Below are 26729 nucleotides of genomic sequence, written 5' to 3'. Positions count from 1 at the left end.
GATCTTCGAGTGTTTCGTATTTGGTCCACCTTGTGGTATCTTGTTATTTCTTACTATGACTTGCCTATGTAACAAAATCTAGAATGATGACTTTTGCTTATATGAGCATATTTCCTTCACCTTGCCCCTATGTGTGGAGGGTGATCCTTGGTTAGGGTTGAATCAGAAGAAAAAAATACTATAGGCTCAAAAGGGGACAACAAGGGATATATATATATATATTTGAAAGGATAAATAAAACAAAGACGTTCATCATCTCATACACAGAAGTCTTTGTAAAAGAGGTATCCCCAAGGGGACGAGTATTCAGGATTAACCTTATTTACATGAAAATAATGTAATTAATGAATGATAGAATTATTTCAATGATTCCCTTTATTTCTACTTCACTTTGCTCCTAGTATACCCTAATTAAATTCGAATTATCTTGCAAAAACGTGATGCGTAACACTTCCTCTTGTCTTTCTCAAAGGAAAGGTCCTCGTTATGCCCCCATGATTTATTGAGGTTTGGAAATAAATGCTAATTCTATGTCTAGGAAGGGAAATGTGTGACTTTAAATTCATAATTCTAGAAAGGTAACGTTATGGAATGGTAAATTCTGTTTGGAAATGTAACAATACATGTTTTGTTCCTCGGAGAGATAAGTGCATGACTTTATTGTTTTGAAGGGAGATGATTTCAAAGTTTGATCTTTTGGTAATGAGCACACGTCGTGTAAGAAAACAAGTAAGGGTTTTTGGCTTTGGAGGGAACATGAAAGGTTTAATCTTGCTACTTGTCAAAGATCTATAATTAATAAAGTAGTAAAAGAACCTTTAATTCATTTGATATTCAAAGAATTACAATATTAAAACTTGATTTATTGCTCATAACCTAAAAATTGCCATAAGTTCAATCAACAAAATATTTATTGAGTATGCAAAGAACAAAGACTCGTTCAAACAGGACAAAGCCAGTGCCATAAGGCTTCACAGTGGGTGGAAGAATTTCTTTTTAATTGGCCTTAGAATGTCTCATTATGAGTTAAAGGTCAATACCCCTGGGTCAAACAAATATGGAACCTTGTTCCTCAGTGCCCCATGAATCTCAATGATGTGCCTCAAACTTTAGACGGTGCTAACATCACGTCCATAGCTCTCAATTCTTTTCTAAGTACGAATGGGGTGAGTTAATTTTACCTCAAAATTCTATCACAAGTTACTCCTTGGATCCGTGATTAATGCATGTTGATATGCAATGTATACCATGTAATGTACAATGTATATGTACTAATGCAAAGATGCAAAGATGTACATACAAATGAAAAAAATAGGGAAAAATGGGAGTACAAAATGTGAGATGCAAATGCAACAAGGAATTGATCCCAAAAATAATTGTTCCTTGAACAATTCTTGAAAAACTGACAATGTCTCAGTACATTGTGGAAGTGAAAATCTGGTCCATATGTAAGTTGCCCAGCTTTTGTGAGCATTTGGGTACTGCATCATCTTCAAAGCTTCTACTTCATCTCCTACTTTCAGAAATCTTTCTAGCTGGTTCGTGATCTTCAACTATTGGCTTCATCATAGAATCTGCTTGAGTCCACCTTGTTATCTCAGCAGGTAGATGTTTGGCTTGTCTCCTTAGTAGGTAGACTCTCCCTTGACGCTACTCGATCTACGTAGAGCATCTTCAAAATTCTTTCGATCCCAGAGAAAGGCATTGTTTTGGGCATTATTTTTTAAGAACCTTATAAAAGATCAGTTATTTAAGGGATTGATACCTTTGAAGGATATGTCATGTCCATGTAAAAATGCAATAATACCAGACAAAAGGAAATCAATGTTAGTAGAAACAAGACAAAAAGAATCAAGTTAGTTGAAATGATTAGCAAAAGAAATGTAATCTTAGCAACAATAATTAAATACGACTCAAAGTTGAGACTGAAAAATAAATCATACAAAGGAAATTAATAGTCCTAATCGCTTGCGTTCTAATACTCCTATGCTATCTATATGGCTCTAATGTGTAGGTTTACTAAATTACCTACATGTGGTCAGTTCTAGCAAAGGGTTCCCAAGCCATCTTTACAACCTACTAAGGTTGACTCCAATTCTAGCCCATTTTAGACTTGCGAATCAGAATTGGATTCGGCTCAGTGGATCACACCACTAAAAGCGTACCTTGGATCCGATATCCGGATAGGCAACTTAGGATGCTTTCCAGATATACTTTATCAGACCCACACAAGGAAGCCCAATGTTCCTCATGAGGTGTGATGTTTCTCCCTACTTAGGTAAACCGGGTTTGAGCTCGGGTTTAGAGCTATGATATGCAACAGTCCTAAATAATTTCACAGAAGTGTAAGCATTAACCAGAGAGAAAATCTTTTTTGATTTGAAATAACATAACGAACATTAAATTAAATAAGATCGAAATCGTAATTTTTGAAAACTAATTATAGGGTAACCAACTCATGGCTCGAATCTCAAGTTATTTTAAAAAAACAAAATGTCCCCAATGGAGTCGCAAAGCTGTCGACACCATTTTTCGCCCGGACGAGGAAAGACCGTACCGACTCGGGGGTTTTCTCTTTGAAAAGAATTTCGTAATGTGAGGAGTCGCCACTAATCATTTAAGGTGTGATTGAGACACTATAAAAACCAGATAATTTTAATAAAACATTTTATTTTTATAAAAATACCAAGTTTTAAGGTCTGCGAAAATCCAGAAATCAGGTTCAGGAGTCGGTTACGTGTGGGGAAGGTTAGCACCCCCACAAGAGTCCAAAAATTGGTACCTAGTTGATTACCTTATATTTAGAATCGAAAATTTTAAGTTCGAACTTTATTTAATTTAAAAATGATTATAGATGCAAAGTTGAAAAGGGTATTCGTTTATTAATGCCAATAGCATTCGCCCCTAGCTTAAATGCGGGAGATAAACTATTATGCCTAATAACCGGACATTGCCTTAATTTCAAAAAACATGATGTGGTTTTGAAAATGATGTCGACCTATTTCAGGAATCACCAGTAGTCAATCCCTGAGCATACTTGCGGGATATATACCATTAATTCCCTAATAAGTGAACATTGCCTTAGGTTTAAAAAAAATGCAATCAAACAAATTTTTATTCATCCTAATTAAGCTAAGGGTAAATTAAGACCTTTTCTAGCTTAAAGTGTCAAATTGTGAAAATTAAAGAACCTAGGGGCATAAACCTAAAAATGTAGGCTTTAATATTATTCCTATTTTATTTTAATCAATTATTGGATCGAACAACCAAGATGGTCCCTTGAGCATTTAGGTGAGGGCCAACTCGAATTATTCCTTAAATTAAAAGACTAGTTTGAAATCTAATCTAAAAAAAGGCTATAATATTAATCTAAATTAATTTTAAGATTCAGATAATTAAATTGGAACTTCGAGCAGGAGCGAGGACCAAATTAAGAATTCTCCTAATTGAGGACAAAATCTAAAATAAAAAGTAATCTAGATGGGGACTAAAATATAACAAAATAAAAAACAATATCTAAATCAGAAACATGCAGTGTCTAAAATGCATAAAATAAAAATAATAGTAGCTAAATCAGAAGTAAACAATGACTAAATTAAAATAAAATCGAATGATAAAAGGTGCAATAAATTAGAAAAAGGAGGTCCAGTGACCAAAATGCGAAAACACGGCTAACATAGAGGGACTAAACAATAATTTTTCCTAAAAATATATAACATGCACAAAAAGGGTAAATCATAAAAAAGTCCCTACAAGTGACTAACTTATAAAAACACGTATAAAGTAGGGGTCTAAATAGTAATTATACCAAAAATTACAAAGAACAAATAGAAATGGGTAAATTATGAAACAAGTTTATGCACATGAAAATTTTGCAAAAACACGCGAAAACTCGGGGGACTTTTGCATGATTTGCCCCGAAATTTTTCTATAAATAACAACTTTTTCCTTTTTTTTTATTTCATTTTTTATATTTTTTTAGAGAGAGAAGCTCTTTCTTCTCTCTAGGATTTCGGCCATCGCGTTGCCATTGGTCGCCGCTCCGTCGTCTGATCTGCCGTCGCCGAAGGCTGTTAGCCATAAGAATTTACCAGGAGACTCTTCTCGGGCTCTTCGTCACATATCTGGGCTCGGTTTCTCACGAAACAACCCCCAACGCCGTGAAAATAACCAAGACCCCTCGGCTTTCTCAGGCTTTGATCTCCATTCTCTGCCGTTGGATCGACCCGATGTTTTAGTATGTTGCTCCCCTCCTCAAGCCGCTCCTTCTCACCGTTTGAATTGGCCGAAGAAGACCCCAGCCGCCGGCGAGGCTCCGGCCGAATATAAGTACTCCGATATACTCCTTTTATTATATTTTTTTTTACTTTTATTGTATGAAAATGGTTGATTATTATAAAAAAATAACCTTTGTTGTTGTTTATTATTCGAGTTCTGGAATGAAACTAAAAAAAGGTTGGTTTTTCTTCGAAATTTAAAAGGAAAAAAAGAACTCTCATTCTACCGAGATTCAAACCCGAAAGCAATGAAATAACACAAAAGTGAATAACAAAAAAGGGCTATTCGAATATTGAAAAGAACAGAAAAATAAAAATAACCTTGAACTTTGTTGTTATTGCTTAAAAAACAGAGTTACAATATTTTTTCTTTTTGAATTACCGAGAGATTTACAATGATTTAATGCATGGGTCTTATACCCGTTACAGAGAAAAATGAAATGATTCTCATTTTGTTTCTTATGTGTTGTTTTTGCAGGATTACGAGGAGCTGGGGCTTGGCGTGCATGGATGGCTCTTATTTGATTAGGGCAGATAAGGGTAGCCTCTGGTTGGGGGGAAAGGGTGGCTACGCAAAGGGTTAGGGTTAGACCCAGGTTGGGCTAGGTTTTGGGCCCTGGGTCAGATTCGGTTTGGGTTCCAGGTCGGGTTGTATTTGGGTTTTATTTTGGGTTTTGTTTGGTTTAATCTTGAGACCCGATTGTAATGATAAAAAATGACAATTACAGTTTAGTTCACGAAATATAAGATTACCTTTGGGAATAAGATTACCGGAATGTAACATTACTCTAATAAATGTTGTATTACCATGTTTGGTTTGCTTAACTGGAATGCCTTCAATTTTTTAACGAAAAAACAAGTTTGGAATATATGAATAATCGAGTGATCATTTTAAACATTTTAATAATCGAGAAACTCAACAAAGCAACGCCTAACAATCAATAAACTATTTTAAAACTTTTAATAATCAGAATACTCAATAAAAATAGTTTATTCTAGTGAGAAGATTATTTATGAACTTTACCCTTAGGGTACGTTTAGTTCACGAAATGTAAGATTACCTTTTGGAATAAGATTATCAGAATGTAACATTACTCTGGGAAATGTTGTATTACCATGTTTGGTTTGCTTAATAAGAATATAAGATTACATTGTTTAGTTAAAGGAATAAAAGATTACTTGGATGCATATTTTACCAAATTATCCTTGTCATATATATATATTTTGACAAGTAAACTTTAATATTAAATTATAAATATTTTTAATAAAAAGTCAGAAAAATATTTTAATTATTACACTATCTAAGTTTAAAGGAAAAAAATAATATTTTCATAAATATCATATTTATTTATATAAAATATGATATAATATGAAAAATAATATTGTGATATAGAGTGGACAAATATATTATTTTTTTAATGTATAAGATCTATTTTTTAATAATTCAAAATTAAATATTATTTTAAGTAATTACATTTTTACAATAATAATAATTTCACTTCATAAAAATAAAATAATTAATATACTAAATATTAAAAATATAAAATAATTTTAACTACTCAAATTTATTAATATTTTATTAAATTAAACTATTTCTATATTATTATTATTAAGTTTATAATTTTGAGTAAAACACGAAGAATAAGAATTGAGAATGTTTCATATGAAAAAAACCTATTATTTCAGGGGTATTTATGTTCTAAGTGGTGAGAATTATTCATTATCTAAGAATTTATAAATAATAACATTCCCACAATTTCAACCCAAAAATACTACTATTAATAATAAATTATTGGGTAAAGTATAGTAATGGTCACAGAACTTTTCTAAAGCTTTTATTTAGGTCTCTCAACTTTTAAAATTTACAATACAGTCTCCAACATTTAGTCTGTTTGCAATATGGTCCCCCAACATTTAGTCTGTTTGCAATATGGTCCCCCAACATTTAGTCTATTTGTAGTATGGCCCCCGACCGTTTGACCCCGTTACACTACCGTTAGTACGTTTGCAATATGGTCACTGAACTTTTCAGACACTTGCATTTAGGTCCCCCAACTTTTAAAACTTGCAACACATTCCTAAATTTCATTCTAAACCCCAAATTCCTTTTCGATCTCGAATTTCCTTTTTTGCTTTTCTCTTCTCATTTCCAGCGTAACTTTTCAGTCGGGGATGCATGGGAAATTTTAATCTAACTTTGAATTATGTGGATGTGTTTACTTGAATAAGAGTCTATTGAGAGAAGACCCGATCAAGGGACTATCGGGACCATCAACGATTCAAGGTGTAATGTTAGATACATGTTATCTCAGGTGAAGCATAGATGTTCGATGAAATGCTTGTGAGAAAAGATGAAGTAAGTATCATTGTTGAAAGTCATCAACAAAGCTGGAATTATTTTGTATAAATGACATATAATAATTTCTTCGTTTAATCCTTGTGCTTAAAGATTTTCCAATAGATGATCAAATATAATGAAATCCTAAACAACGCATTCACCTCTCAATCTCTTTCGCAACTCGAAAGGCATCATGACAGGGTCAAGTAGCTGCTCCAAATATACTACGCTGTCATGATGCCTTTCGAGTTGTGTGCATGCAAAATTGTCTTCTAACGCTATAATTCAATACAATTCAATTGTAAAATTTCCAAAACATGTAAAAAAATAATTCGTTCACGATATATCAGTCCCATAATCAACATGAACTTATTAAAAAGAATACGAGCTCACAGGATGCTGAAAACCACAGGTCAGATCAATACAATTCCCAGTAAACTAGTACCAGCAGTTTATCAGATTGAGCTTGGCGATTTCACTATGTCGATACTCACAACCAATTCCCTGATTTAAAGAAAAACCGAACAAGAAGATCAAAAAATATAGCCTAAGACCCTATTTCACTTCTATTTTGATTGACTGAATAAGGAGTATTAAAAGTTTTGATTAAGAAGAAAGAAAGAAAATTAGATGGTTTTGGTTAAAAATAAACATTGAATATCCAGATCATTGACATGCAGTTCCAGAAACATAAAAATTTCAACAAAAAAACACAATGCGAGCTGAAAATGAGAAAGTACGAAAGAGGAAAAACTTACTTCCGGATAGCCCAAAAGAGAAAATAAATACCTTCTTGCAAGTGAGGAGAGAGGCTAAAAAAAGGCAATCGGTGTTGCGTTCAAGCAATTCTTCCTCCATTTTTTCTTTGTAAATAAAAAGTTAAAAGACAAAGCACTGCTTGGGTTTACAATTTTACATGGCGGAAATTTGAAGAACAAAACCAAACGAGAGGTGAATGCTCTGTTTGGGATTTTATTATATTTGATCATCTATTGTAAAATCTTTAAGTACAAGGATTAAACGAAGAAATTATTATATGTCATTTATACAAAATAATTCCAGCTTTGTTGGTGACTTTCAACAATGATACTTAGTTCATCTTAGTAATATTTGTCAACTCTGCATTTCTAACCCCATTTTTTTCTCACAAGCATTTCATCGAACATCTATGCTTCACTTGAGATGACATGTATCTAACATTACACCTTGAATCGTTGATGGTCCCAATAGTCCCTTGGTCGGGTCTTCTCTCAATAGACCCTTATTCAACTCAACACCTCCACATATTAGAATTTCCCATGCATCATCGACTGAAAAGTTACGCTTGAAATGAGAAGAGAGAAGCGAAAAAGGAATTTTGAGATCGAAAAGGAATTTAGGGTTTAGAATGAAATTTAGGACTGTATTGTAAGTTTTAAAAGTTGGGGGACCTAAATGTAAGAACATGAAAAGTTCAGTGCCCATATTGCAAACGTACTAACGATAGTGTAATGGTGTCAAACAGTCGGGGACCATATTACAAACAGACTAAATGTTAGGGGACCATTTTATAAACAGACTAAATGTTGGGGATTATATTGTAAGTTTTAAAAGTTGAATGACCTAAATAAAAGCTTTAAAAAAATTCAATGACCATTACTATACTTTATCCTAAATTATTATATGATAATTATTATTTTTTTTTCGTGAACCAAACGTAATAATACAATTCCGGAAAACGAACCAAACGCCCCTTACAAAAGTTTGTATTGTATGGAGAAAAGAGTAATATTGGGTAAAATTGTTGGAAATGATAAATTTCTTATTATTTTGAAATTTGAAAAAGAAAACAAAATTTTCAATGACAAACTGAGGACTGATAAATTGAAGTACCAACAAAACCATATATTTTGAAGATTGCTTTCCAGTTTCCATTCGTTTAATGAAGTTATTAATGGCAATTATCTTCCTACCAATGCATTCCTTTCCCTTGCATGATAAGTACAGAGACTCTCATCGTCTCTTCCTGCCTACCCCTTATTCATAGGGGCTCTAAGAAATTCAATTCCTTCACTTAAAAATATCCTTCCTTTCTTTGTTTTTTCAACATCTTTTGACCCCCTCCCCCAGCTGCAGTCGGGCAAGTTTCTTTCTTTCTTTCTTTTATTATTAATTCATCTATCAATTCTGCGTTTTTCTTTATTTCTGCAAAATTTTGGGGTTTATTTTTTCCACCATTTGTATATCTGGGGAGCTTGGTATTCTTAAGGATCTTGTTTCATGTCTGGGTCTTTTATTCTGCACATTCAGGGATTTAAACTAAGGGTGTGGTCATGTTTTCCGATGCGTTGCATATCGCAATTGCAGCGATAGCGTGAGCTATTGTGGTCATTGCGGATATATAAAGGCCACTATTCCGATAACGACTGCTATTTAAATCCCTGTTCACATTATCAATTAGTAATTGTTTTTGTTGTTGGGGTTTTTGCATTGGGAATTTGAGGCCATGTTGAAATGATTATCAGGTTGGTTGTTTCATATGAGGATGTAATGTTTCTTTATGATCATAAAATCTTCATTTTTAGCCTCTAAATTATTGGAAAGACATTGTTCTTTTTGGTAGTTTATTTCTGATTGTTTTCCTTACCAAAGCCTGAAATGACTCTATCATGTCATGTTTTGATAATGCTCCTAATTTGAACCTTATATGGCTCAGGTGTGTTTCCTAACATACTGCAGGGCCGGTTTTTCTGGATTCCTGACAGGGGGAATTTTGTTTAATTAATAAGTTTTTCATCAACGCTGATAGATTTATGAGGAAATGAAAGCAATGCAATTCGATTTCAAACACATGTTCCTCTTTTTGTTCTTTGTTGTTGTATTCCTGGAATGCATTATAGCAGATGATCGAAGTGAAATTTTGCAAAGGATAAGAGCTCCACACAGAATTCCAGGGAACTATCTTATAGATGGCAATGGTACATAGAGGGTCATAAGTTTTGAGTACATTGACAATGAAATGGGTGACTGGAAGAGGGTTTACGATAGGGTTTCCGTGTCCACGGTTGCATTGTTTACATTAGCAATCGCTGCAGCAAGTGGTTTAGGTGCACTTCCGTTTTTCTTTGTGGAGCTCGATCCTGAGTGGGCCGGCATGTGCAACGGAATGGCTGCAGGTGTCATGTTGGCTGCAAGTTTTGATCTTATAAGGGAAGGGCAAGAACATGGTGCTGGATCCTGGGTTGTGGATGGGATTTTGGCTGGTGGTGCTTTTATTTTGCTGTGTAAGAAGGTGATGTTTCAACTCGTATCAGTTTTTATGTTTGATCGACAGTCATTATAGAATTAGGATATACCTAGGCTCTCATAAAGAGCCGTTGTTGGCTCTGCCAAGAATTTAAGACTGTTGATGTCGCCTGCTGTACAAAATGCCCACTTTTAACTTGTAATCTTGTGGCGTCTTTGTCCTCGTACGGAATTTTAGCGTCTATTATTTTTCGCATGTTTTTGTGTTTCAGTTTCTTGAACACTATGGGGAAGTAAGCATGTTCGACATAAAAGGAGCAGATGCAACTAAAGCTGTTCGTCATTGGAATTATGACCCTCCATTCATTTGGAGAGGGCTCTGGTGTCGGAGTTTCCTTTGCCGGCTCAAAAGGTTATACTCAAGGCCTTTTTGGTGACTATGGCCATAGCGGTAAATAATATACCAGAGGGATTGACCGTGAGCATGGTGCTTGCATCGAGGGGTGTTTCTCTGCAGAATGCTATGCTATGGAGTGTAATTACATCCTTACCGCAGGTATCTATCGTGTTATGCTGTTTGTCCGGCTTTGAGAATATCTGTCTGTACCAAAGCAAAGAATTCTAAGCTAGAGTTTCCGGCATCAGGCTGAAAATGATATGTAAAAGGAAAACTGGTGAACTAGAAAAGTTAGTTAAAATTAAAGATCATTTAAATATTTTTAATGGTTACAAACTGTCAAATGCATCATTGATTGATAGTCCAATAGTATATGACCGTATCTTGGTGTCATCTGTTGAAATTGACAAAAGAAGTGAAAATCAAATATTAATAAGGTTCAGATAATTGGTCCTGTCAATCACAAACTTCTGTTCTTATTCAAGTAATTTATATGCTGAACCTATTCTTAAAAATTGGTTGTTTATGCCCTTAACATTTTTTTAAAATTTCTTGGCAGCCCCTTGTAGCAGTTCCTTCTTTCATATGTGCTGATGCATTTAATAAAGTCCTGCCCTTTTGTACTGGTTTCGCTGCCGGATGTATGATCTGGATGGTCATTGCCGAGGTTCTCCCTGATGCATTTAAGGTGTGTGCTTATTGCAGTTAAAATACCTTTTTGAATCTTCAAGAACAATGATTTTTCATTCTCTCCAATCAAGAGCATCTTGATTCAAATTTATGATGTCTAGATTGGTTCATAATATAAAGAACTTCTCAAGTTATGCTAACTACTCCTTCCATCTGCTTCGGCTGCTCTTCCGTGCAAATCATAAAATGCTAGAGAAAAACTTTTATTCGAACATCAAAATGAAAATCGGAAGAGATAAATCTTGCTTGACCATTGTTTATGTTATTTTATTCTTTTGAGATTTCTTCTCTGTTCTAGAGACATAGTATCTTCCCGCTCCCTTTTCCTTTCGATAGGAAGCTTCGCCAACTCATGTGGCATCGGCAGCTACACTTTCAGTAGCATTCATGGAAGCACTAAGCGTTTTGTTTCAGAAATTTAGTCGTGATTACAAGTGAGTTAACCGAACCATGGTTTGTCGAGAAGAATGTGTATGGCTATTCTTTATCCTAATGTTGACGTAGTTATATAACCTTTTTGTTTATTTCAAATGTCCAGTTCCGAGGATGCTTCTGGCTTCTTTGTTTCGTTGCTTTTCGGTCTCGGACCTTTACTTGGTGGCCTTGCTCTGGTTTCATTTGCTCTTGCTTTCCGACTTAAACATGCCCTTCTCATGGGAGCTGCATCCGGCGTTGCCTTTGTCCTCGGTGCTTGGCGACCACTACACCTACTTGTCTCGTTGAAGATGGGATTCTTCCCGCTTACGTTACTGCTCACCTTTGGCGCTGTAGCTGTCCATTTCTCGAGCTCTAGTATTTTGAAGATTCTGTGTACCAAAAGAATTTGTTCAAATAACCCACCAGCAGTAGCAGGATCTGCATTTTTAGCATGTGGAGCAGTGGATTTCCATGCACTGGCTGAGGGGCTTGCACTAGGAGTTGCAGCACCAAAAGCTTATGGACTAGGCCGGCACATGGTCCTTCCCTTCTCCCTTCACGGGCTTCCTCGCGGCACGGCAGTAGCCAGCTCGTATTCAGAGCCAGGGTTTTAAATAGCGGACCGAAAACGCTATAGCGGACACAATTTTACGGTAGCGTCACCGTCCGAAACCGGTATTGATGATTTTAGCGGTGAGTAACGAATTCACATAAATAAAGGTCTATCACGCCCGCAATTTAACGGGTCGTGGTGAGAAGCGTCAATAACGGGACGCTATAAGCGTTATTCCACCGTTATTGCAAAACAAAAACAAAAATCAATCAAAAAGACCATAAATTTCAACGTCTGAAAGAAACTAGATCTAGGTTTAGAAATTAGAAGAAAAAAATTGTGTTCTTCTCTTCCCAAGACGACCTGAAATTTCTACGGTTGAAAGAGGAAAAAGAAAGTAAAAGGAAGAAGAAAGTAAAAGGAAGAAAGGGGTTATGCCCAAGGAAACGAAGTAGTATTAGGAGGAATCTTTGTGGTCATCTGACTGGATCTTGCAGGAAATGAAAGCAGGGGAGCTAGGAAGCTTAGTTCTGGGTTTGTGAGTGAATGTTAAACAATGAAAACGTTTGTTCTGTGAAACTGTAAAGAAATTTTGATAAGGATATGAAGATGAAGGCTGAGATTTGGGTATTTTTGAAGGCTAGTTGGCTCACTCCCACCTCATATTTTTTAAAATAAATTTTATAATATCCAAATTATAATTTTTAACATCTCTCACCTTTTCAAATTCTATAATTTAATTCTTAATTTAGATTGTAAAGTTTAATTTGCTTCAACTCACCTTACTGCAACTCTGCTCCAGAGGCTATCAGATAAACATGATTTTATTCAATAGGATAATCTGTTGAACAAATAATACAGCAATTTTAACTGAAAAGAGGGAATAGAGATTTGCTTTGCTTTATTTCTCTTGAAAACACTAATTTTTGTTCGTATTATTTTTTTAATAGTATAAGGTGATTACGAGGTAATATTTATTTTATAATTTATTTAATAATTGATAATACATACATATATTACTGACATAGTTGTTTTAATCTAAGCTCTCGAGAAAACTCTCTTTTAACTATCGAGACCACACATTGAATTCATACAAGATTTTCCATTGAAAATTTGGTTGGTAGCATTAGGGGAAGATACTGGACAAGCTCATAACCGCTACATGAGAGGAATGTGCGGGCTGTTCTTTGCAACAACAGGCTATAAACTTGTCTGCTTCTAGGCATAGGCACCAACTTGCATGATTATTTGCACTTTGCAATTTCAACCTAGTAAAAAATTGGTTATTTAATTTAGAGAAAATAACCTCATTGACAAAAAATGCCTTATAATATAAAAATTTAACCAACTTTTTTTGGATTTGCCAAAATGACCAATAAATTCGCAACGCGAATTCCAATTTCGTGTTGCGATTTTCCAAATTCGCGTTGGGATTTTCCAAATTCGCGTTGAGATTTTCCAAATTCGCAACAAAATTTCAAATTCTTAACTGAATTTCAAATTCGCAACAGGTTTTAGTTTCGCAATACAAATGTTTTGAGTATATAACAACGTAGCAGCATCAACTCATAACCTAAATCCCTAAATCGCAACTCATTCCATCTCCATCTATAATTCTCTCCGTTCCTATATCCAACGACATCCTTCCCCATATCTATTTTTTTTACATAATTTTATTTCTATATAATTTTTCAATGATTTCTCTCCCAAATTATCAACTATCAACTTAATAAATGTATGTTTTTCTCTAAGTTAGTGATGATATCTAGTTTATAGCTCGTTTGTTTAGTAAATTAATTTACAATTTTTAGAATGAAATCATTTAATGTTGATCATGTTTGGATAGATTTGTGTTTTGGAGGGTCATGGGAGAATGTTCATGGTGTTTTACAATATGTGCCTTTACCCATGAATCTTCAACTAAACTGTCATTAAAAAAGTTAACTTATGAAACTTTAATGTTACGTGTTGTAAAGAAATTGAATTTAGAGTCTCTAAGTGGATTTAGGCTATCTTATTTGAGAAAAGGTAAAGTTTATTTGTTAACCGACAATGAAGATGTTGAACGATTCATTGCTTACATTAGTGTTTCGCAAGAAGATGATGTTACAATATATGTTGTTGAACCTAGAAGTAGTGAAGTTAGGTCAGTAGCGGGTAGTAATCAACTAAGTTCTTCAACCTAAATTTTAATGGTTCCACTACAATTTCATCACCAAGCAAATTTTGTTTCACCACATTTCCAATACCAAACACAATCTCAAAACCCACAACCTTTTCCTAATCCAAATCCCAATCAACTTTCAGCACTAAATTCCGGTTTTCGTATTGACCAGTTAGACGATTATGAGCCAACAGAAAAAATTGTGAGTACTAGTCAGTATTCGAAATTTGATCTTGGTCAATACCCAGAATTTGATCTTGGTCAATACTCGGATTTTGATGATGTGATGGAAGAAGAAACAGACCTTGCATGTAATGATTTTGATATTAGTCAATACCCGAATTTTGATGATGAAACAACCGCTGCCGAGGAAGATGTTGTTGATGATAATGAGAAGGAAGTTACGACTGTGAATGAACATGTTGAACATCCATTCTGTAATTCATATAACCCTGAAAAAGAAAAAGAAGAAGAAGAAGTCCCCGAAGAAAGAAAAAAGAAGAAAATGCCACGGGAGTATAACTGGAATATGCCAGAATTACTTCAGATACCGGAAGAAGAGTTGGTAAAGATATCAGTTGATTGTTACACAAAAGTTATTCATATCAAGAAAGATGATTGTTTTGATACAAAGGAAGACTTGAAGATAGCTTTGTATACGAAATGTGTGGAAGATGTCTATCAACTAAGAGTTAACAAATCAAGCAAAGATCGTTTCGAAACAAGGTGTATGATTGACAAAAACTGTATGTGGCGTATGATTGCAAAGAGGATAAAAGATTGCGAAATGTTTCAAGTTAGGACTTTTATTGATAAACATACATGTTCAAGAACACAAGTTTTTCCTCACCATAGATAGGCAAACAAAAAGGTGTTGGGTGGTTTTCTAGCTGAGTTAATGTTTTTGAATGCAAGGGTATATCGGGGACATGAAATTATGACTGACATGAATGCTCGGTTCAAGATTAGTATCTCATATTCTCAAGCTTGGAGAGCCAAATGTTATGCCTTGGAATTGTTGAGGGGGTCGCCAGAAGCATCGTTTGCCCAACTGCCGGCTTATTGTCACAATTTAAAGCTGAAAAATCCTGGGTCGGTAACTCATATCAAAACAGATAGAGATGGACGCTTTGAGTTGATGTTTATCGCCATTGGTATTGCGGTTAGTAAATAATTATAATTTTGTTGACTCATTTTTGTTAGTTGCATACATTTCACATTTAAATGATTATATTTCTTGTGTATATGATTTTATAGATTCGTTCGTTTATTACTTGCATGTGCCCAGTTATTATAGTTGATGGAGCACATTTGAAAGGTCGATACCTTGGAGTAAACTTATTAGTAGTAGCCATGGATGCTAACAATGGGATACTGCCAATAGCTTACGGGGTTGGCAAATCTGAAACCTTTGATTCATGGACATGGTTTATGGGGCATCTTAGGGATTGCATAGGTCCTATTAGCAATCTGAAAATCATATCCGATAGGGCAAACTCAATTGACAACGCTGTTAGAAGGTGTTTCTCAAATGCTTTTCATGGACTTTGTGGTGTTCATTTGTAAAGAAATCTAAAATCAAGGTTTACTGGTATAAAAAATCACAAATGGACATACTGGAAGGCTGTAAAAGCTTATCGGGAAGTGGATTTTAATAAACATATAAATTGTTTAAGACGTGTTTTGCCCCAATGTGCTCAAACACTAGAAGATGTCGGGTTTCAAAGATGGTCAATAGTACATCAACTTGGAGCAAGATATGGTTTCATGACGTCTAATAGTGCAGAATCAATCAACACTCTAAGTCGTCATTCCTGGAAATTACCCATTACTATGTTAATGGAGTTTTTTCGAGCCTCTATTCAACAGTGGTACTACAAGAAAAGAAACCATGCAGGTATTATTTCTTTAAAATCGTAACTTATCATATCATTTACTAAGTATTATTTATTTAAATTTACAAGAACATTGGAACGTCGTGTTACACCATGGACTGAAAAAAAGATAACGAAACGTGTTGTGAAGTCAACGTCCTGGAGAGTTGAACCATGTTCAAACACTTTGTTTGAAATATTGGATAATAACTTAAATGGGCTTGTCGATCTAAATGCAAAGACGTGTAGTTGTAAGAAATGACAAACATCTGGTTATCCGTGTGGCCATGTTATAAAAGTTGCTCTTCATCTAAACCAAGATGATTCAAGCGCATACGCTATGGATTGCTACACTACAGAAGTATATCGACAGACTTATGCCGAGATTGTCTACCCATGTCCACATCCTCTTGAGTGGGACATACCATATGACTTACAAACAGTTTTGCCACCAGTCATGGACAGCAGGCTACCTGGCCAACCAAAAAATCACGATCGTATACCGTCTAAGGGTGAAGAGAAGAGGATATCGACATGTAGTCGGTGCAAGGAAAGTGGTCATACAAGGTTGACCTGTGGATCACCAGTGCCATCACAATCATCTTTTCCTCTACCAAAAAATGGATCCTCATCAAAATCCAAAGCTCTTATGGTGCCAAGCAAAAGGAAATCAAAATCGCAATCAAAATCAAAATCTCAATCACAACCGGATTCACCTTTTGGGACTTATTAACTTAGGTGATTTTTAAATGCAAACGTTGTATTATGTGTATTTTATGTGTGAATGCATACATTTTCAGTTAGACAATCATTAGTAACTTGAGTTTGAACATTGCTATGATCTGTTCAGTTGTTATCATGTTAGGATTTTCTCTTGTGTTTGATTGCTTGGATAGTTGTTCTCTTGCTTCTTCAAGTGTCATTAGCTTGTATTTATAGCTTGGAATGTGTTTGATGTTGTATGTTGCGATCAACGCGAAAGTCAAATTCGCAACGCGAAATAAGCGTTGCGAATTTGACTATCGCGTAGAGAAATTGACTTTCGCGTTGCGAATTTACCTTCAACAGGTATTTTTTACCTTCAACATAATGCAGATTGAAAATTAAACAACAAATCAATTAAACATTGTTGTGGGTACATTATTTGAACATTGTTATGGGTAAATTATTTGGAAAAATAATGTTCCGGACTTCGTTAGAAATAACCCTTTTTCATCGGATTAATTTCATTTTTGTGGGTATATTATTTGAACATTATGTATAAATTTGTTGTGTATCTATGTTTTGGTTTGATTATATTGTATGTATATTTTCATTCAGATGAGATGGGATGTGTATAACAAAACAATCTATCTATTCCATGTGAGTATTTTATTCCAACCATGTGACAAGTGTGACAACCCCATCAACTCACAACTCAGCTTTGAACTCAATCAATATTGTCTTTTAGCTTGATGGTTCATAAAGCATGTTACTTGAACAGCATGAATCAATTATGCAATTTTCATGTTCAATTTAACACTGCATTTCAAATTATTTCATATGTAATTAGAGTTTGAATTTAAATTTCAATTTGAGTTTGAATTTCAATATAAATTTTGGCTCCACTATAAATATTAGCCCAAGCCAATATGCATGTTATCATTGATTATTCCTAATTTCCATTATTTTTTTCAACTTTAAACGCGAGGGAAATCCCGACCATCGTATTTTTTGGTCAACATTAAAGCATCAGAAACGTTTCGGGCGTATGATCTAGGTGGTATACGAGAAATGCAACAAATGGCAACTAAAAATCTCGATAATTGAGGGCTACAACTTGTAATAATAACAAAAATAATAAGTCTGAAATGCTTCTGAGTACCACCCAAATCATAAGTCCGAAATGCTTCTGATGCTCATCAAAATCCAAAGCTCATATGGTGCTAAACAAAAGGAAAACAAAATCCAAATCTCATATGGTGCCAAGCAAAAGGAAATCAAAATCTACAACTTGAGTTTGAACATTGATATGATCTGTTCAGTTGTTATCATGTTGGGATTTTCTCTTGTGTTTGATTTTTTGGATAGTTATTCTCTTGCTTCTTCAAGTATCCTTAGCTTGTATTTATAGCTTAGAATGTGTTTGATGTTGTATATACCTTGATGTTGTATGTTGCGATCAATGCGAAAGTCAAATTCGTAAACCGAAAATCGCGTTGCGAATTTGACTTTCACGTTGCGAATTTGACTCTCGCTTTGCGAATTTAACTTTCACGTTGCGAATTTGTACCTTCAACAGGTCGTTTTTGCCTTCAAACATAATGCATATTGAATTTTTTAGAAATAACAAATCAACTTTTACAAATCAATTAAACAAGCAAAAAAATAATTCTTATTTACAAACCAAATTAAACAAATCAACTTTTACAAATCAATTAATCAAAAAATAAATCTTATTTCCTCATCAATTAAACAAACAAATCAATTTTCAATGTAAAATTCAATTAAACAAAGAAAAAATAAGTGTACCCCAGACTGTTGTTTATGCACAAATACATTTCACGCAGCTCACTTCAGGATTAACCTGCAGAAACCAAACATTTGCTCAAACAACACTTTCTACACATCTAAAACTAACAAACAACAAATTACTGAATTCTAGGTACTTAACCAAATATTTTCAAACCAATTAAAGAGTATATATGTTAACAACACTTGCTCAAACTTACCAATTGTTTATGTACAACTTTCAGCACGCGGATGCAGGTAGGCAGCGTCTCGTATATATCGATCTGGCCATATAATGCCGAAACCATAAGCCTACTACAACTCTATCTCTATCTGTGGGAGGTAGATATTGTATACTTCCTGTCGTCAAACATTCCAAGCATAAGCATACGAGAGGACCACAATCCCCTCTGGCTCCCTACTTTTGTTGTGGCGCAGTCTTGTCTCTGATCATTGTAATTTTGAACTTCTTTGGCTTCTTGTTTCCAGATTTTGTCCAATAATCAATCGCATTCAAGTATTTAGCCAAATGATCGCTCCATCTCTTTGTAATAATATCTCTCAAATCAGACAATGGTATGTAATTCAACATGCTGTCATATACCATTGTCTTCAGGGATGGGAGTTGAAGCTCGACGAGAAGCCAATGACGATGTTCCAAAACAAGGATAAACACCTGCAATCATAAATAATTGCACACATCAAATAAAATTTATGAAAACCTTTAAAATATTTAAAAAATAAATACTAACCTTATCAACCTCCCACCACGCAGGATAAAGTTTAGCTTTTCCATTAGCCAACTTATATGAAGCATCTCTCTGATCCTTCAAGTGAGCTGCGTGAAAAGACGTCGGCATAATAGTCCATCGAGTACCTATTTTCTTCAATTTCCTTATTATTAGAAGACGTGACACCCATACATCAATATGCTGCTTTATAAAAAAATAAATATATTAGTGATTTTATTAATAATTTAAAAAAAATTAATCAAAATTCAATATAAGAATAATATAATACTTACCCCCCCTTCGAGGTAGCCATTATCTTCAACCCCTAATAAAGTACCCCACCAAGACCGATCAAGAAACAAATGAATAGCATCGTCGATTTGGCATAGGTCAGAATAAAATCCCTTGCTCCGCTCATGTAGATAAAAATCAACTGCAGTCTTAGCCCAAAGGGTATTATCCGTAATTGTGTCTGGTAGTGTTTCCATCTCCTGTTGAGGAATGGTACTGGCTGATAACTCATACGAAAGCCAACACGCATCCATTATATCGGGCACAAGAGGGGGTTTATCAATATGTCGACATATGACTCCAAATGAATCGGGCTCTTGAAAGGCGGGTGGGACCACTTGAACGATGACAGGGGCCTCTTAAACTGTGGGAGGGGCTTCTTCGATGGTGAGAGGGGCCTCTTGAACGATAGGAGGCGCCTCTTGAATAACGATAGGTGCATCGGGCTTATTCTTACGGAGTCTTGGCACTAGTGGGGTGAACGAAGACGTAATGGCACGTGCACGATGTCTGATGCGTGAATCCCGTCATGCAAGAAAAACCCGACGTAAAGCATCTACCTTATCAGGCCGCTGAAAATAAATTAATACATAAATCATTAAATAAATAAATAAATAAATAATACCGAAAAAGGTTATTTGCATTGTATTAAACAAATTTACCTCATTGCGTAGAGTATGAACCTCATTCTGCAACGATGAAACAATCTCGCGTAGAGTGGCCACCTCGTCACGTAAAGTAGATACCTCACCACGAAGCGCACCATCGTCATCGCGTAAAAAATCCACCTCACCATGTAAAGAATGAACCTCGTCATGCCGTGCACTATTATCTTCACGTAAAGTATCAACCTCATGACGCAAAGCACCAACCTCATCATGTAACTCCCCTAACTCATCCCGTGGAGGTAGAGAACAGGGAGATAGAGATAGACAGAGTCTCTTTGTCGGTCGCCTATCATGAGGTGATGGTGGAGAAGAGGCTCGATGATGTGATGGGATAGGTGATGGTAGAGGTGGAGAAGAGGCTCGACCAGATGATGGCTCCGGGTGTCGAGCTATAGAATCGGCCCGATGGGGTGATGGCTCTCGAAGTGAGGGGTGCTCATCATCCGTCCCATCAAAAAACCGCTTACTAGCTTGCCACCAATCAGTGGCAAGCTCAGCATCTAAGGGTGTCAGCCTCTGTAATGGGTAGTTGGCCTCCTAACAATATAAAAGCTCAAACAAAGTTAAACGTGTACTAGTAATAACTTGTTTATATATGGTAGTATTTGTGTGTTAACTTACATCATTAATCGTCGTATATGGGAGTAAGTCTTCCCAATCCAACATGCGGATCCTCTTCCAGGTAATAGCCCTAGGAATATCATTTGATCTTTTTATCGCATATGTCCGCATGCTGGGGAAAGCCTCAAATATCCAAATCTACAAATAATATAATACACAAACATTAGTAATTGTTAAATAATTAATTATAATTTTGGAAACATTATATATAAATTCTTACCTTAAAGGCCCAAGTAAAGCCTGTCAAAGTGTATTTAGAACCATCGCGCCACAAACTTTTTCGGTCCTCGAAGGCAGACGACAACTTCTTCTAGGTAGCTTTCCATATATATGAACCCCACGGAAACAGGTTCCATGCATTTAGGTCCTCTACCAATAATATTAGGTCCTCGAAGATTGGTTGTCTGCCCTCTTTGCCTAAAAAGCTAGCATGCAAAAGTAGTAAATGGCATACTCGGACAACATCAAGGTCATCAATCAGAGTAAAATTATCTTTATCAATTAATATCTTCAAGTCGTCGACATGTATACTCGGCTTCGACTTTGCCAGCTCAGGAAAAACCCGATATAACCATGATGGGCGGGTGATATGATTAGTGTACCGACCTACATCATCGTGTCCGAAGCGTAGACCGGTGATTAAGCAAAACTCCTCCCGCCCAAAACAAGTATATGCCGGTGCCGGAGGAAAATGAAACCATATCTCCTCATCACCACGTTGTACCCCCTCGGGTAGATCGTTAGTCATGGTCTGAAGAAACAAATGTGTCAACATAGCATCTCCACCCGTATGTTGCACTTTCAGCCATGGCCCGAAGCAAGTATCCTCAAACAATTTTCTTTGTAGAGGTATAAGCGTCGACGCAATTTTAGTGGCTAGGCTCAATTTATTCCTTAAGGTCAATGTAGCCGAAAAAAATTTCTACAAAAACAATAAACATACCAAGTTAGATATACCAAAAACTACAAATTATACACTATAAACAGACATGATATTAAACAGTGAAAATAAAGCCAAATATGTTTCAAACTAGCACGGTATTCACCCAAGTCATTATTCCATCATAGTTCACAAAATGCATCAGATAACATTCCAGAAGTAAGCACTTATATAAACATTTAAAAGGACAACATAAAGAGTAGTAGTTTATTCTTGAAACTTAAATTAGCAACACTGTGAAGTTAGTATTTGTCTTTGTTTTTTGGTTGAAGTAATGCAATTCATTCAAGTTTCAATTTGCAGAATAAAAGAAGTTTCTGAAACTTAAATTTGCAACGCGATTTTCATTTTCGCGTTGCGATTTTCATTTCACGAATTTGGTGTTGCGATTTAGGGTTTCTTCAACAAAAAGACAAAACAAAGACAAATACTAACTTCATAGGATTAAAGACTAAATAGTTTAACAGTATTGGCAGCAACCGAATGAATTTAGCAATATCAGTGAAATGGTTAATCTAATAATAATACAAAAATTTTAAAATAAAAATAAGAGATTAAAAAAACTAACCCTTGGTGGTTGATTTTCCATTTTTGACCGTGAATGGTTGTGAGGGTTGATCTGAGAGATGGAGATAGACGAATTTCGTCGAAAATGGGGAAGGATTTCGTCGGAGATGGGGACGGATGTCGCCGTAGAGAGTGAGAGATGGAGATGGGATTGAGTTGTGCTTTAGGGTTTTAGGTTAGAGATAATTTGCGATAATACTGTTTACATTTGTGTTGCGAAATTAATATTGTGTTTCGCGTAAAAACATTTGACTTTCGCGTTGCGAATTTGACTATCGCGTTGTGAATTTGACTATCGCGTTGCGAATTTGACTTATGTGTTGCGATTTAAAAATTCGCGTTGCGAATTTGGAAAATTGCAATGCGATTTATATATTCGCGTTGCGAAATTGGAAACTGGGTTGCGAAATTGGAATTCGCGTTGCGAATTTGTTGGTCATTTTGGCAAATCTAAAAAAAGTTGGTTAAATTCGTATATTATAAGGCATTTTTGGTCACTGAGGTTATTTTCTCTTTAATTTATGGCCAGGGCCGGCTACCCTGAGCAACTGCTCACGACCTTTAATTTTTATAATTAAGGTCTTTAATTTTTATATTTATAATCAGATCCGTTAATTTTTATAATTTTATAAAACTTTTAATTTTTACCATTTTTTATTTCTCTTATTAATTCATATAATTTTAAATTTAATTTAACTATTTTTTTATATTTATAGTTAAGGCTCTTAATTTTTATAATTTCATAAAATGTTTAGTTTTTTATCCTCTTTTTTCAGTTCTCTTATTTATTCATTCAATTTTAAATTAAATCTAATCATATTTTATCTTTTTTTTTTCAAATCTTACTCTTTAATTTATCAAATATTCTTTAATTTTTAGTCTTCTTCAATCTAAATCTAACAATAAAATAATATAAAGCTCTTTTAATTTATTTATTATTCAAAATCAAGCTATGTGTCATTCATGCATTCAATTTTTTTTATATTTATTCTCTTTTAGTTGTATTTAAGGTGCTTTCTTAATAATATAATAAAAAATAATATATTTTCACAAAATTTAATCAATTTTCTATTATTTATTTATGTAATATTAAATTAATTGTTTAAATTAATTAAATATACTTTCATTTTATAAAGGTATATTTTTGAGTTTTTGCTCAGGGCCTCGAAAATGTTTGAGATGACTCTATTTAAAGCTATAAATAAGATGGATAAATAGTAAATTATTTGAGCTTAATTTGATTAAAGTTTAGTCGATATTTGATTTGAATAGATTCAATTCAGATTTGAATTAATTAAAATAAACTAATTAATATTAGACTTAAAAAAAAGTTTACAAACAACTCCAAAAGTAATATATCAATAATTTAAATTTTTAGATTAAATTATTAATAATATTAATATATTTTTTAAAAAGATTATAATATAAAAGTTGTATGTACTTAAGGTTTAGGATCAAATTCGAGTACAAGCTTAAATCAAGTTCAAATTCGAACTTCAACTAAATCAAGTCTAAAAAAATTTAAGTTTAAATTTTTCTATAAAAAATTTGAATGAAACTTTACTTTTTTATTTAAATTCAAATTGAATTTAATAATTTTAAACTCATAAACTTTTTAAATTAGTCTAACTTTAAATTTTTAGTCAAATTCAATAAAACTCCAATTCAACTTGGATCATAATAGATTAACCTAACTTGGCCAAGGTAAAAATAACTTTTTGAACAAAAACAAGTTGAGCTACATTCCAGGCGATCTCAACCTGCACTGAGACATGTTGGATCTTATTACAAGACAACAATAAACCAAAACACAAAATCACTTTGAAGTCGACTGATTAATGGTCTCCAAATTTTCACCACAAACCCTCACCAACTTCTCCTTCTCGGCGGCAACAGATCCGATCTCTGCCATCGAAGGTTTCTCCGTCACACTCTGCGACCCCGTCATCCTCGCCAATATCACAAACGACATCCCTCCGATCACGTTATTCAAGCATCTCAAAACCACCACGGAAGACTTGAACACCACGGGCGGAACTCCCTTTTCCAACAGAAACTCGATCCCATTCAATGTTTGATACCTCAAATTGCTGCTGACTCCCATGTGAGTCGCCCAGGTAACGGCGTTCAACAACGTCGGCGGAGGTTTGTTGGGCGTTTCGAATGTGGGATCCATTTTCTTCCTCATCTTGATCAGCCCGTTCGAGATGGCGGTCCCGACGAGGCCAGCACCGAATCCAACGGCGGCAAACACCGCCCCTTTGAACACCGCCGTCCCTAAACGGCTCATCAATGTATAACCGCCGGGTTCGAACATGTGACTCTGCGGACAATTTGCGAAGATGGAAGGAAGACTCGATGATGAAGCAGAGGCTTTGGGCGCTAAGAGATACATGATGGTGAAATTCATGATGGAGCCGACGACGAGCGTCGAGAAAACGAAGTCGAGCTCGTTGAGACCGAAATTAGGCCGTGAAACCATGTCGCCGAGGACACAAGCGGTGACGCCCACCAACTCTTCCATCAATACCTTGAACGGGAACTGCGGATCCGCCGCGACCCTGTCTCGCCACCCACTCAGTAAAAGACCCAGAAAGCCAAAACCATCCGACGATCGATCCATAGAGTCGGAATCATCGCCATCTCCTCTACCACCTCCTCCGCCTCCGTTGCTACCAAAACTGTCGTTCCCACCGCCTCCTCCGATGGCGCATAAAAGGTGGAGTTTGGAGAGAGAAAGGTTGGTGTGGTTAGAAGGAATGGGTTGATTTAAAGGGAATGAAAGAACGCTGGGTGAAGGTGGATTGAGACGGCAGGTGTGGTTAGGAGATGATGGGGCGGTGAGCATGGAGAAACGATGCGGAGATAGGGCAGCCATCTGATGCATGAATGGATCCAACAATCTGATCAAACTTTAGTCCTAGGAAGGTAATATGACAAATATTTGCAGATCAACTGCGGAAAGGGAAAGGTTTGGAGGAAAGTGATGAAATGAAAGTAGAATGTAGGCATTGAGCTCTTAAGCCTATAAACAAACAAACAAAACAAAACAACGAATGAAACCCTAAATGGCCCTAGGGACGGCCCAACCATAAATATGTTCGTTAGGTCAAGTTTTTTTTAAAGGGTGAAATACATTGAACCTTAATTTTTTTTCTATTCCAATGTACTTTGAATATGTTTAATTTTTTCATTGAATTTAAGGGAAGTTCTATTGTGGGACGTTTAAAATAAGGCTATTGAATGGCGTGACCCGTGAAAAAGGTGATAAGTTAAAAGTGAAATACAAAATGTTATAATTAGAAACTAAAAATATTATATGTACCAATAACAATAATGGTTACAAATGAAAATGTTATCGTCGTATGTAAAATAAGACAGAAAGTATTGACTTTAAGAATTTAAGTTTCACGGTTGTAAAAGTTATCATTCGTAGTAACATAACAAGTTGTGCCTAAAATGTTATAAACAGTAAGAAAATAAGTTATACATGGTCAATGTTATGAATATTATTATGTTAGGTTGCACCTAAAATGTTACTAGAGTTTACGTTGATGGAGCTTTTGAATTTCCCATTACAAAAAAATAAGTTTAAATAAAAAAAAAGTTATGAATATTCATAAGATATCATGTTGCGCCTAAAAATGTTATGGATCGCTAAGAAAGTAGGTTACGATCTGGAATGTTAATTTTATGTTTAATGAAATCGGTTGCTTCTAAAATGTTATTAAAGTTTAAGTTGATAGGGTTTTTGAATTTCTCACGATAACAAAATAAGTTAAAATAAAAAATGTTATAAATATCTATAAGAAATTGGGTTGTGCCCAAGAATGTTAGGGGTCACTAAGAAATAGGTTGTGATCTTGAATGTTAATTTTTATATTTGATAAAATCGATTGCGCCTAAAATGTTACTAGAGTTTAAGCTGACGGAGCTTTTGAATTTTCCACGAAAATAAGTTAAAAAATGTTATGAATATCTATGAGAAATCAGGTTGTGCCCAAGAATGTTATGGATCGTTAAGAAAGTAGGTTGTGATCTGGAATGTTAATTTTATGTTTAATAAAATTGATTGCGCCTAAAATATTACCACAATAACAAAATAAATTAAAATAAAAAATGTTATGAATATAAAAATGTTATAAATCGATACTTAATATATGATGATCGATATTTTCAAATATTGAAAAAGTTGAAGATAAGAACGAAACTTAAATATTGATACTTATGTGTGATGATCGATACTTTTAAATATTGAACAAATTAAAGATAAGATTAAAAGATAAAATAACTATACTTATGTGGTGATGATCAATACTTTTAAATACTAAAAGAGTTGATGATAAGATCGATAGTTAAAATATTAATACATATATTATGATGTTCGATACTTTTGATTTTATATCAATACTTATCCTATGATATTCAATACTTTATGATGGAAATATCGAGAACTAAATGTGAAGTTCGATACTTTGGCTTTTAA

At 34.7% G+C, this 26729-nt stretch overlaps 1 protein-coding gene and 1 pseudogene across 2 annotated transcripts; one reads left to right on the top strand and one right to left on the bottom strand.

Moving 5' to 3' along the window:
* The first annotated feature begins 9317 nt into the window (after positions 1 to 9317).
* LOC120152747 lies at positions 9318 to 12519 on the top strand (annotated as a pseudogene).
* Positions 12520 to 23960: 11441 nt separating this feature from the next.
* LOC120152644 (protein RETICULATA-RELATED 3, chloroplastic-like) lies at positions 23961 to 25250 on the bottom strand. 2 transcript variants are annotated; one of them, XM_039164834.1, is made up of 2 exons: positions 24163 to 25250; positions 23961 to 24123 (listed from the first exon to the last, which is right to left on the bottom strand). In XM_039164834.1, exons 1-2 carry the CDS (start codon positions 25128 to 25130, stop codon positions 24060 to 24062), a joined length of 1032 nt encoding a protein of 343 aa, XP_039020765.1. In that variant the 5' UTR covers positions 25131 to 25250; the 3' UTR covers positions 23961 to 24059. The 2 variants fall into 2 exon arrangements, with proteins under 2 accessions (XP_039020765.1, XP_039020764.1); XM_039164833.1 differs by having other exon boundaries at positions 23961 to 25250.
* Positions 25251 to 26729: the final 1479 nt, after the last annotated feature.

This window comes from Hibiscus syriacus, unplaced genomic scaffold (genome assembly GCF_006381635.1).
Source record: "Hibiscus syriacus cultivar Baekdansim isolate YM2019G1 unplaced genomic scaffold, ASM638163v2 tig00111095_pilon, whole genome shotgun sequence".
In the NCBI taxonomy this organism is placed as follows: domain Eukaryota; kingdom Viridiplantae; phylum Streptophyta; class Magnoliopsida; order Malvales; family Malvaceae; genus Hibiscus; species Hibiscus syriacus.
The sequence above is the reverse complement of the archived record's forward strand: the minus strand, read 5'-3'. Positions and strand labels throughout refer to the sequence as shown.